The following is an 11,855-nucleotide window of genomic DNA, read 5'->3' as shown; positions in this document are numbered from 1 at the left end:
GTTTCATTGTGAAAGTAACAGACCGGAGATGTCATACTGGTATGAATCGCTGTGATAACACATTGACGCAGTAATGTAATTACAAACAAGCCGGATCCACATAAATCATATTTAATCTCGTTTTATTTTCTTTGAAGGTACACTTTATGACTTTAAAGTGCGTAGATTCTCAAACCTTTGGGGAGAGGGACACATAAAAATCTGGATATACATTCAGATCTTACAGACAGGGAAGTTTTGTGCTCTTTGTTTTTTATTTGAATACTGAGGAGGGGGAAGAGTTCAGAGGAGTGAGACTCAGGTGAGCACCAGCATCGAGCACAGGACTGAGGGGGGGACTCTGCGAAAACAGAACCGTATGAATGATCGCAGTCCGTCCAGCGCTATGATGACGTTTGAGGAGTTAGTGGAAAAAAACACATCTGCTCTCAGAGAAAAATAACATCTACCTACTGCACATCTTAGTTGACAGTGAGGGAAACGACTTTGTGCTACTTTTATCAGATCATGCTTTATCATACTCTATAAATTACATTAAATAATAAAATTAATTACAGCATTAAAAAAAACACATTTACATTTCTCACACCAGCTTGCTGTATCTGTGATTGTGCCGCATTTGCATCTAAATAGAAAAAACTGAAGACGACGATGATCTCTCGCATCTCTCTCCACATGAATTTAGGTCCATGACTGTCCTGTAGTGAGACGAGCATCTACCATCATCCTCAGTTTTGCACATGAATGACTATCATCCATCAGTTATTATTAGAATACACATGATTGCAGTGTGCCATTTTAATACAAACAGCACTTTCCAAGCCACAGGGTTGGGCGATGTCAATACATATTGTGAGGGCCTTGAGATGTTATATTGCCTCTATTAAGGTAGCTACACCTCAAGGCTGTGAAAACAGTTGTATGATGTCTTCGGGCTCTGCAGGGAGCTTTCTAAAGTCTGCTATAATAACCCTGATGATGCCCTAGTGATGTCATCAGGGTTATCTTGAGTGAGGCTTGAGTCTTCAAATGTTTGACAGAAAACCTGGGGATTTAACAGGCAGGGAGGGTCTCATAAGTCGCTATCTTTGAAGCTTGGCTTACACTAGGGGATGTATCCACCTCTACCGCTTCAATTCGGATCTTTTTTCTAAAATATCTGTCTCTCGCAATTCTTAACGAAGGAGCAATACTAAAACTGCTAGCATGTCCCTTATAGCTCTGGCTGCCATGTTGAAAATCAATGAGCAGGACTGACTTATTGTAGTAATGGATGCGCAGGATGTTTTGCTTTAATGCGATGAAGCACCTTTAATTGTCAGTATTTCTTTAACTGGATGAAAAACATTCACAGTTGTTTTTTTTAAATCTATGAATGGTTTCTAAACTGTTTTTCTGGAAAATCTACTATATCACAATATGTATTGTCATTGCGATATATAAAATAACAGATTTTATCCATATGACGTTGGTATTTTAGACTCAACCAAGTCAACACAATCAATTTCTCCTATTGGTTAGCTGTCCATATATTTCAAACGGGTTTGATTTGGCTGTAGGACCAGTGCAACCAATTGCAAAGCAGATCAGCTAACATGCATCCAGAGTTTGATTAAAATGTAGATGAATTTTCACTGAGGGATGAGACCATCATTATCCAACCATATGATCGTTTTCCCCCAGTTTTGGAGACCATCCTCTCAAGCAAAGACAAAGGGGAATACTGTAAATACTTTATATCATACTTGATGTTTTTTCTATGTTATTAAAACAACGCTTGGGACTGATTTCTGTACATAAAAACACAATTGTTGAAAAAGAAAAAGAAATTAAAAAAAACCTACTATACAGGTACACAGAAAGTTGAGTTACAGCACCAGCAGACCGTCGTTTTGCTTTGTTTCACATCCTGTACAGGGCGCTGTGTAAGTCTGTGGTAGTCCACTGGCTCAAGAGGAGTTGACACAGGTTAGGAGTCTATGAAGTGTGAGCTGTCCTTAATGGTGCCTGTTTGAGGGAAGTCAGTCAATCCTGAGGCCCCTCTACTCTAGTGTTGATTGTACCAGATATGTCCTTTAGTAATCCAGCACAGCTCTAGCAGTGAAGTTATTGAGTGGGCTTGTGAGAGAGTCCAGGAAGGAACTGGGAGACAGCAAGGTGAGTGGCAAGGAGAGGCCGCTTATCCAGCACTGATTTTTCCACTTTGTCTTTAAGATTCAGATTCAAGGACAGCAGGGAGAGTGTGCATTTGCATTTTGTGCATTTCTGCACATCCTGTCTTTTTTGTCCAGCAATCCGACAGCGGTTCGCTTGTAGAAAAAATGCACCCTTATGTGCTATCAGTACCCGCGTCCTGTGTGTTGTTGTCCATCGTGTTGGTGTTGCCACCGTTGGTCTGAGGGCATTCAGGCAGATCTCCCGTCACTGCCACCCGGATCACTTTCAGCCAGCGCTGTTTAAGGTCCTCGGTTTCGGCAGCAAAGTTGTGGATGGACTTGGACTGGGAGAGGCGGAAGCTGGCTGGAGGGTCTGTGGGCCGGGCGCTGTCCTCCACAGAATAGCCCAGGAGGGGGATAGTACACTGGGCCTTCACGTCCTGAGGAGAGAGGTCAGGGAAGAAGGGAATGTTTTCTGTGTGGGTGGATTTTAAAGAATATGGGTGATCACATTTTTGCTTTGCGTCCTTAATGTTTGTTTATGTTTTTTTTTTACCTGCGGAGCTCCATAGAGGTAGAGCACCAGACACTCCTTCTCAGGGATGACGCACCACACCTTCTGCCAGGGTTTGTTCTTCTCACAGTACTGCAGGAAGCCACACATGATGCTGCTGCCTGTGAACTGAGCTGCCTCGATCTGCACGGGACGCAGACGGCCGCACATTAGTACAAAATCAATAAAGCAACGCTAGTTTGTGATGTGTTTCTATGTCAATTATCTCTTTATTTAGAAATTCCACCCCAGCATGTGTAGGTATGTATCAGTACATCACCTCCAGGATGCCCTTCTTCTTGCCCTCGGCTATCCTTTCTCCAGTCAGGATGGAGAAGCAGTCTCTGCAGACTTTGTTCATCTTGTTGCCATCATACTCGAGCGCCACCTTATTGTCTGAACATTTCCAGCACACCACCTGTAAAAAAAGAAGAGAAGATCTTCGTCACTCCTACAGTTAATATCACATCATATACCACGTTCTTACCAAAACGATCACTACTTTTTAAAAGGAAGTATCTTTGAGCACCATTTAGTTTACTACGACTATTCAAGAACTACTTTAAGCCACTAGGAACTATTATTATTTTATGATATTATTTTACTATTAAATGGTCTCACTTATTTAGCGCTTTTCAACCTTCACGGTTCCCAAAGCGCTTTACAGTCAAGTCTCATTCACCCATTCATTCACACATTCACACACCGATGGCAACCTAGCTGGGGGGGGGGCACCATGCGCCACCATGCCACCCATATTAAAGCAATATTTGGGGGGCACTTTGCCTGTGATTGGTAGCAGGAGAGAGAGAGAAGAGGGATGAAATGTCCCTTGCCGGACATTTCTATGACATGGTCCGCGTCTTAGACCTCTACACATATTTTCAGGAGGACAGTGTGCCTCTAACATGGAAGAGCATTAGGGACACTTCTCGTACTTGTGGGAACTCACCCACCTACTGTCCATGCATTATACATGACACGACAGCATCAAGATTACTCACGTAGCCGCAGGCTCTGCAGTGGTGTCTCCGCCGTGTCAGCGCATTGAAAGGCTCTTTACACTTCATACACATCGTCACTTCATTGTCGCGGATCCAGCGAGGGGCGCGCTTCCCCAGCTCGGCGTTCTGTGTCAAAACAAAAACACACTCAGTGTGACGGTGCAGAAAGGCGCTGACAGTTTAACTCTGTGTGTGCGCGACTCTGATGTGACACTGACCGACACTTCCTCCACGTCTTTCAATGCATTCTTGAATGACTCGTTTTTTTGTTGGAAGATCTCGATGGTCTCCTGGAAAGCCTGAAAGATAAAAAAAAACAGCATTGAACTCATGTGTGACTCATTCTTCATTCAAACACATATAATCAAAAAAGATAATAATCTGAAAATGATTGCTGTTGTACTTTACATACCTTAATCCAGCCTGCCTTGTCTTGCTCTGAGCTGAGGATGAAAAATAAAGCCAGAATAAACATTAAAACACTGAAAATATAAAACCATAACTTTATGTGTTCCTCTTATAACACCAACATAGCAGTTAGCTGTGGTAAAAAGGGTTTATTTAGAGATTTACAGGATTTAAATGTGGAGTTTGGGTGTGCTCATTTAGGTGGTCTTCCTTAAATACGTGAAATTATACTGTATGGGGTTCAATTTATATATAATTATATGCTTCAATGTGGGAAGGGCTGGGATGTTTTTGCACCTTTTTTTTTGCAAAAAGGCAGTTTTTTAAATGACCTCTTATTGTATTATGGGTGATAGAGTGTACCTGGCCTGTAGCTCCAGTGTCCTCTCCTTCCCTGACACCTGGAAGGTATGAGGGTAGTCCTCGTTGGACGTTTCCAGGACCTTCATGCCGTCGATGCCGATCCGCGTCCTCACGGTGTACTTTGGCCCTCCCAGACTGAACTTGGGCACACAGTACAGCAGCATATTGTTGAACTGGCAGAAGAAGAAACACAAAGCGTTGTACTGACAGCAGAACATGTAAGAGTACGCATCAGCGCTATTCTAGTCGGGGTTTCTGGCATTGGTTTCTTCCAAAGGGGGCAGTTCTAAACACTGCATGTAGCCTGGATTACACAGATGGGAGACATTCAGCCTGAAGCTAATAAGAAACAGCCAGAACATAATCACATCATCTGGCAATCTCAGTAATTGAGAGATTTGTTTATGCGCCCCCGGTGTATCCTCACACAGAGGTGCTCCAAGCTTGAAATGATTCACTTGTTTCAATTGACTCGCACAGACGAGGTCTCACATCGGCATATTTCCCCGCCGTATCCTTCATTAAATAAGAAGATGTTTTTGTGCTCGACAGTTTCTCTCACCAGGAAGAGGTATCGCTCCATGGCCGAGGTGTTCCGGGCTGCCAGCTTCAAGATGTGGCCCTCTTTGATGAACTCGTTGGACGGGTTGACAATGTCTTCCTCCTCACCCAGCATCTCGTGTATCTCCATCAGTTTTTTCAGATTCTCCTGAATGAGGAGGGGAAATTTATTTTAGTTGGATGTTGATGTTGATGTGTCGGAGAGGTTCTGTCTTATAAGAAAATGGTTTAAAACATCTGTACTTACAGATTTCCTTATGGCGCTGTTGGAGTGAGTAGCTGCTGTGGCGATAATTTCTAACGATTCTGGAACAAAGAAAAAGGTGGGTTACCTTAATATAGTCCAAGTGAAATAAAACTGGCGCCTTGGAGCGGAAACGTTCGACTTACTTTCTGCATTTTGTCGGTCAGGGTCGTCCTGAGGCAGCTTCTTCAGATAGTCTTTAAGAAGCATCTCATAGCGAGGGACTCTCTGCACGGGCTCCAACATGTGATGCTGAAGCGTCAGGCAGCCACAGGCCTCTTGACTCTGTCCAGAAATAACCAAAAAAAAAATGTAATTGAATTTGACCTCACTTTCTACATTTTGTAGCATAATTGTGTACGTGGCATATGCTTATCCTAAACCTATTAGATACTGACAAAAACAAAAATAATAATTTTCTAAAATAAAATTGTGTTTTTCTTGACTGGAGTTTGGTTGGCAGTACCTGTATCTCCTGAATGATGGCCTTGAACTGAGGTGAACGATCAGTCCACTGCTTCAGCAGCTCCATGGCCTTGTCGAAATTCTTCACATACTCTGCGTACATCTTGAGGAAGGGTGTGAGTTTCTGCAGGATGTCTCCAATGCGAGGTGTGGAGGCCCTGCAGGGAGGGAGAGGAAGAGGAACGTTTGTTAAGCATAAAGTGGAGACCCGAGGTTGTCAGTACAGTATAATTAAAAATCTATATACAGTGGATAGAGTAAATTTACAGCAGCTTTATCATCCGTGTTTGAGAGTTGGTTTCAGGACAAAGAGACAGTGTGAAGGCACCTCAGGTCTCATTGATTATCATTTCATTAGAGGCTGAAGCTCACCATTCTCCCATGCGCTTCTCCAGATCTGGAAGCAGAAACTGGCTGTGAAAGGCGTTGATGGAGGAGATGTTGGAGAAGATGTTCTTCACCACGTCCACAGGGAACGTCCCTTTATTGGCCTCCTCCATTAGCTTAGCACAGAATACCTGCAGAGCCGCATGCAACATAGAACTGATAAGTACATTTAGTCTCACTTGAAGGCATTTTTGCAATAGAAATCCATTTGTACATTTTGTGTAGCCTTGCTGTTCTAACATCAAACTTTCTCTACTGTGTCATGTTAACCCTTTGCTACGTGACATGGTCAAAAAACAGAAGCGAACTGGAGTTTTCTCACAGTTCCTCACCTGGTCCAGCAGGTTAAGTCGCGCTACGTAGGCCTTCTCCGTATGCAAGAGCTCGCTGGCAATCTTAAACAGCTTCTGTTCATTTGTCTCCTGAAAACAGAGGGTATATTAACGTGTGGTGATCTCAAATAACTTCTGATCATTAATTAATTTGCGCAGTGTGAAAATTATCTATTGGAGTAGAAAGTCAATTGCATGGTCTTACAGTTCGTATTCTTCGTAATGGCCATTTCAGTCTAATACTCCTCTAATGATGAGTAATCGGTTCTGTCATCTAAGGCTTAAAGGAGAATGGGGCCTTATAAGCTTTTCAACACAGCGAGTTCATCTGAGCTGACTGAAAAGAATGCAGAAGTGTGTCTGCAGCACATTATTCAGTTCAATACAGTATTCATTCCCACATCATTGTCATTTGCAAGTGTAGCTTCCAATCCCCCTGCAAGTTCCCACTTCAAGTTCAGTTCAATAGGAAAATTCATCGCACTGATTCTGCGCCTCAGTGACTCGTCGACGTTTGAGAGCAGCCTTTTGTTATTAAATGCGGTTTCACTGTCGCTGCATACAGCGGCATGTAGCACTGGTGTGTGTGTGTGTGTCCTTCACACTGGGCTGACGGTGGGCCGGGCTGTGGTGTAGCAGGGGCGCTAAGAACAGGAATTGAAAACATGGACGAAGGGAAACGACACCAAATCGAACAAAGACACAAAAATGTTTTGTGTGTGAGGGGCCAATCAGTATGACAAACAATAACTGTAGCCTCAAAATGTACTCAACAAAACATCCCACACGCATACTGACATGGTGAAATGTTGCATGCCACGTTGCATGCCACGTTGGCCTGCAATAAGCCTCACATTTCCACATAATCCATTAGTCAATACATCCATAGTTCCTTCATGTTCTTGAATTTGTTTTCTAAGCATACTATGCTTCAGAATAAGATATGTTTTTGAAATAGACACTGGTCAATGGAGAATTACGTGGAACGCATTTGAGTGCACAAAAGGCCAGTGGTGGAAGGTAAGTTCATTAACCCATGTACAGTACTTTGTACTTTATTTGAGTAATTTAGGGAAATGTTGTACTTCTTACTCTACTTCATTTGTTGGACAGCTATAGTTGCCACTTTCAGATTAAGATTTAAAAAAAAAAACAACATAGTATAAACTTTTAAAATTCAATGCATCTTAAGATCAAACCAGGTGTTCCCAATCTTTTTGACTTGTGACTCCTGAGAGAAAAGCAGTGTGCATTTGCGGCCCCTCGTCACATTTCATATGTCTATGAGTTGTTAGCAGTTCCACCAAAGCGTGAAACTTCTCAGATGTTTCATTTAAACAGCTGCTCGAGGCCCAAAGAGGTAATGTTTTTCAGTACTTCACAGAAAATGCAAATATTTGAAAAAAGCCCAAATAACAAATCCAAATATGTGTAGAAGAACTCTGTTTTTTCTCCTTTCCTGTATGTAAGAGAAGATATACCGTATGTTAACTCAAGATAATTCCACATAGCACAAACAAATATGATTAGAAATCCAATAATTAGAACAAAGCCACTCAAAACTTAATCTAGATTGAACTGAGCCTTGACTGGCTACTAGATTTGAGAACATGCAGCGGCTCAAGTCCAAAAGAGAAGAATCGAGTTCATCACCAGAGTTAAATTGACACAGCTTCCTCTCAGGTCAACAACACCAGTAAAAGCATACGTTGTTTTGACTGAACATTTCCCCGTGGAGTGACTGATGGCACAGATCACTGCTCCTGGCTCTTCCTCTCCCAAAGGAAGATTGATCTGAACTTGAGATATTTACAATCTGTAGACAACAGCGGGCACAGCAAGCTCCCACGGGAGGGAGGTCGCTGAGGCACGAACTCAGCTGTTCAGGCGTTCGACATCTGCTCGGCCTTTGCAGAAAATAACCCCTTTGAGACACACACACACACACACACTCCCTTGTAATTCTACCCTAACAACGTTAGAGTAAGAGTTGAATAAGTTCAGAAGATTTAATTGTCCTGAAAGCCCAGGACATAAATAAATGCTGATGGTTTGCCTATCAGAGAGTGCAGAGTCAGAGCAACAAGACCGGCTATAAATATATGACACAAAGGATGTAAACACACAGATCACTCTGGTGCTAGGGCAACGAAGTAAGACGTGCACGTACCTTATGGTCTGTGCTCCCTTCTTCATTCCTGTTCTCACTTTCTGTTGTAGTCCCACTGTCCTCATTCTCAGTGTGGCTTTCTGTGCCAGTCCGGTCTGAGTGCGGTGGAGGTGAATGATCATCACTCTGTTCCGTGCTCCCCATATCTCCATTTAACAGCCTGTCGGTCTCTATCCTCCCACTTTCGCCGTTCCTCTCCTGTTTGTCCTCCTTCTCCTTGTCCTGCTGCTCCATCTGCGCTAGTAGCAACCCGTTGGCCGCTGGTTTGCTGGCATCCTGCGGCGCGGCCGGCATGGAGTGGTTCTCCTGAACCCCACCGGTCTCCGTCTGCATCTGGTGCGCGCGGTGAGCCGGGCTGCAGTTGGTTGACTTGCTGATCTGTTTGAACGGCGAGCCGTCTCTCTTGTTCTCTGTGTTACTGGAGGAACAGAGGAAAAGGCAGAAGGAGGAAGTCAGGTCAGCACGGCAAGAGCACAGAAAGAGTTCACCAATAAAAAAAAAACCCAGGAGGGTGGTCAGTAGCTGCTCAAGCTGCCATGTTGATCAGGGAGTGTGGGGCACCACGGTAAGCAGAGAGCTGTTTTGCACATGAGTGTGAGAGATAAAAATAAAACTGTGGAGATGCACAAACTTCCGTCTGTCTTATGAAGCTGCTGAGAGCTGGCGTGATGCAGGGGAAGTGTGTGTGTGTGTGTGTGTGTGTGTGTGTGTGTGTGTGTGCGTGTGTGTGTGAGCAAGGGAGGAATGGAGGTAGAGTAATGAGGAGGACAGGAGAAGGGGGAGAGGTACAACACTACTCCCCAGAGATAGATGCTGTCCTACTTCCAAGGAGAAACCCACATTATATATCGTCTCTTTCATTCTTTGCTTGAATATGAATGAAATGGAGAAAACAGTTTGCACAGGACAATTTGAAATACAGCACAGGAATGGAAGCTAGATTAGCACAGAAACACACACACACACACACACACACACACACACACACACACACACACACGTACAATGTCACCATTCATCTGCTCGACATCCTGTACTGGCAGTCAGTCAGTCCAGCTGTTTCCCTGTAAAAGACCCTGCAGACCTCCGGTATTACAGCAGGCAGCAACCTACAGTAGCTACTGTATCTTAGCCCAGTTTTGCTGGTCTCACTTTTGTCGTAAAACTGCCCACAAATCAGATCTAAGAAAAGCTGCTCGCGCTTTGAGAATCGCCTTTTCTAGCAGAAAAGAAACACAAGATACTATATCTGTAATCTAACCTTGACTGATACAAACAAAAAGACAACCAAAACAGGTGATTTTTAGCTTCAGCAACGTTCACCGCTGCGCTGAACGTCACTGTCCGGCAGAAACAGGAAGTATGTATGAATAGAGGAACAACAACAGGCTGGTGAAACACTCCACAGATTAATCACTTCTGGGCCGTCGGCCACCTGAGATGTTTTGAATGCGAAACAATATCGTCCGTACCTCTCAGAGGAACACCGAATAATAACCGCGATCAGCTGGCAAGAGATACTGTTTCATACTGTTTTCAGACAAACACACACGCACACAGCTTCACTCTGTAGTGTCTTGGTGCACGTAACAGTTCCTCTTTGCATATAAATAGCACAGTAAGTGTTCCAGTGCATGACAGTGTTTTAAAACAGGCTGAACTAGACAAGAATTAAGAGCAGCCTCACTTGCCATGTGGCCATCCTTTAAGGTGCCTTAAAGGCAGCCAAGTGCCATGTGAACCAGATTAGTATATTAGTAGGCTAATTCTGTTCTCGGAAGCTGCAGGCCTTTCTCTTCTTTCTGTTCCAGGGCCACTAGAGGGCTAATCTCCACAGCCCCGCAGAGTCTGAATGGAAAAGATGCACCCGATCGCTCTGATTAACCTCTCTGCAATGCTAGAAAATGTGATGAGAGGTGTGGAGAAAGCCCGGGACTCTGCTTAGACTTAGTAATTCTGTTTTTCCGAGATCCAGGGCCAGAGATGAGTTAGAGAATATGAGGCTACAGACTGAAGATACTGGGAGGAATCTTAGTGGGCATGCTACTGCTGCGGACTGAACATTTTTGGGCTGTACTGTACGGGCAGTTGGGACAAGGGCACCATTGTTGTGCCTCTCACCACTTTCAATGGGCCTCGCTCGCATACACGGGGCCGCAGCTACAATCAAAACTTGCATGACATGTAATAAAACAAAATGTAACGCACAAACTCATGCATTAGAATTGGTAAATTCAGCTGGTGAGAGTTTAAAAGCGCAGCCAACAGGATCACCATGTAACTATGAGGCAACCAGATCAAAGTGGAGACATTTAAGCTGAGACAGTCGAAGAGATCCTACCTCATTCTCCTGGGCTTCATCTCGCAACACTGAGTCCTGTCCCACCACTGAGCGAGGAGCTGTGTTTGCCCTCGCCCGTGCAAATCTCCTTTCATCCCCTTGCTAACGCTTGGCCTGTGAAGCACGGGCTAATCTCCGCTCGCTCTGTCTACTCGCCTGCGCTACTGTCAATGAGTCAGGCTGAAGACTTAAACTGAGGGACTTCTGCTTTTCATCCTTGAAATGAACATGAGGAAAGACAAAGTTTTCCATCACTGCGATTACAAGCACAGCCTTGAATGAGGTCGTTTTGTAACAAAAGCTGTTAAGTGACGCAGATGGAGTTATTCAACCGGAACCAATCAATCTAAAAAATTCCTCACGTGAGAGCAATATTGAAGACCTACTTTCACTGACGGCAATAGCTTGTCATCAGATGAAATGAGCAATTCCTTACACAAATCCTCCTGTCCCATACACTTCTTTACAACACACACATTCCCTATAGCTTCTCTCTGTGAAGGGAAACCACGCACAAACCACCAGAGAGTAAAGAGCCCCCTACCTGTTCTCCTCAAAGCGGCTGATGAGGTCTGAGACTTTGGAGTGTTTCTCCCTGGCTCTCTCCCGGTTCACAGCCCCTCTTCCCCCTCCCCCTCCTCCTCCTCCTCCTCCTCCCTCCTCCATGCCCGGCCTAAGTGGTGGCTTCTGGATGCGGCCCAGTGGGGACAAGAGCTCCGTCACCGGGCTCTGGAGATGTGGTGGCTTTGGAGGCACTGGAGGGGAAGACAAGAGGAAAACGTTTGAACATTAGAGACTATCTTGGAAGCTGGTAGATGAGATTCTTCTCACCAGGGAATATGCAGCTGCAATGTTGATTCAGACCTGAGGG

General features: G+C 44.3%; 1 protein-coding gene across 4 annotated transcripts in view; it reads right to left on the bottom strand.

Annotated features, from left to right (window-relative positions):
- Positions 1–105: 105 nt before the first annotated feature.
- The window catches only part of fgd4a (FYVE, RhoGEF and PH domain containing 4a), a 46,780-nt gene continuing 35,030 nt past the window's right edge, over positions 106–11,855 (bottom strand). For 3 of the 4 annotated variants that reach the window (XM_070906807.1, XM_070906808.1, XM_070906809.1), the window contains 15 exons: positions 11,529–11,739; positions 8,644–9,061; positions 6,474–6,563; positions 6,127–6,272; positions 5,756–5,912; positions 5,436–5,574; positions 5,293–5,351; positions 5,047–5,193; positions 4,485–4,657; positions 4,126–4,156; positions 3,932–4,012; positions 3,714–3,839; positions 2,990–3,127; positions 2,713–2,853; positions 106–2,596 (listed from right to left, as the gene is read on the bottom strand). In XM_070906807.1, the coding sequence (XP_070762908.1) occupies positions 2,330–2,596; positions 2,713–2,853; positions 2,990–3,127; positions 3,714–3,839; positions 3,932–4,012; positions 4,126–4,156; positions 4,485–4,657; positions 5,047–5,193; positions 5,293–5,351; positions 5,436–5,574; positions 5,756–5,912; positions 6,127–6,272; positions 6,474–6,563; positions 8,644–9,061; positions 11,529–11,739 (2,324 nt within the window). In that variant the 3' untranslated portion in view covers positions 106–2,329. Of the gene's footprint in view, positions 2,597–2,712; positions 2,854–2,989; positions 3,128–3,713; positions 3,840–3,931; positions 4,013–4,125; positions 4,157–4,484; positions 4,658–5,046; positions 5,194–5,292; positions 5,352–5,435; positions 5,575–5,755; positions 5,913–6,126; positions 6,273–6,473; positions 6,564–8,643; positions 9,062–10,984; positions 11,088–11,528; positions 11,740–11,855 lie in introns of those variants that run through there. The other variant, XM_070906810.1, reaches the window with a different exon arrangement.

This window comes from Enoplosus armatus, chromosome 6 (assembly GCF_043641665.1).
Source record: "Enoplosus armatus isolate fEnoArm2 chromosome 6, fEnoArm2.hap1, whole genome shotgun sequence".
NCBI lineage: Eukaryota > Metazoa > Chordata > Actinopteri > Centrarchiformes > Enoplosidae > Enoplosus > Enoplosus armatus.
The sequence above is the reverse complement of the archived record's forward strand: the minus strand, read 5'-3'. Positions and strand labels throughout refer to the sequence as shown.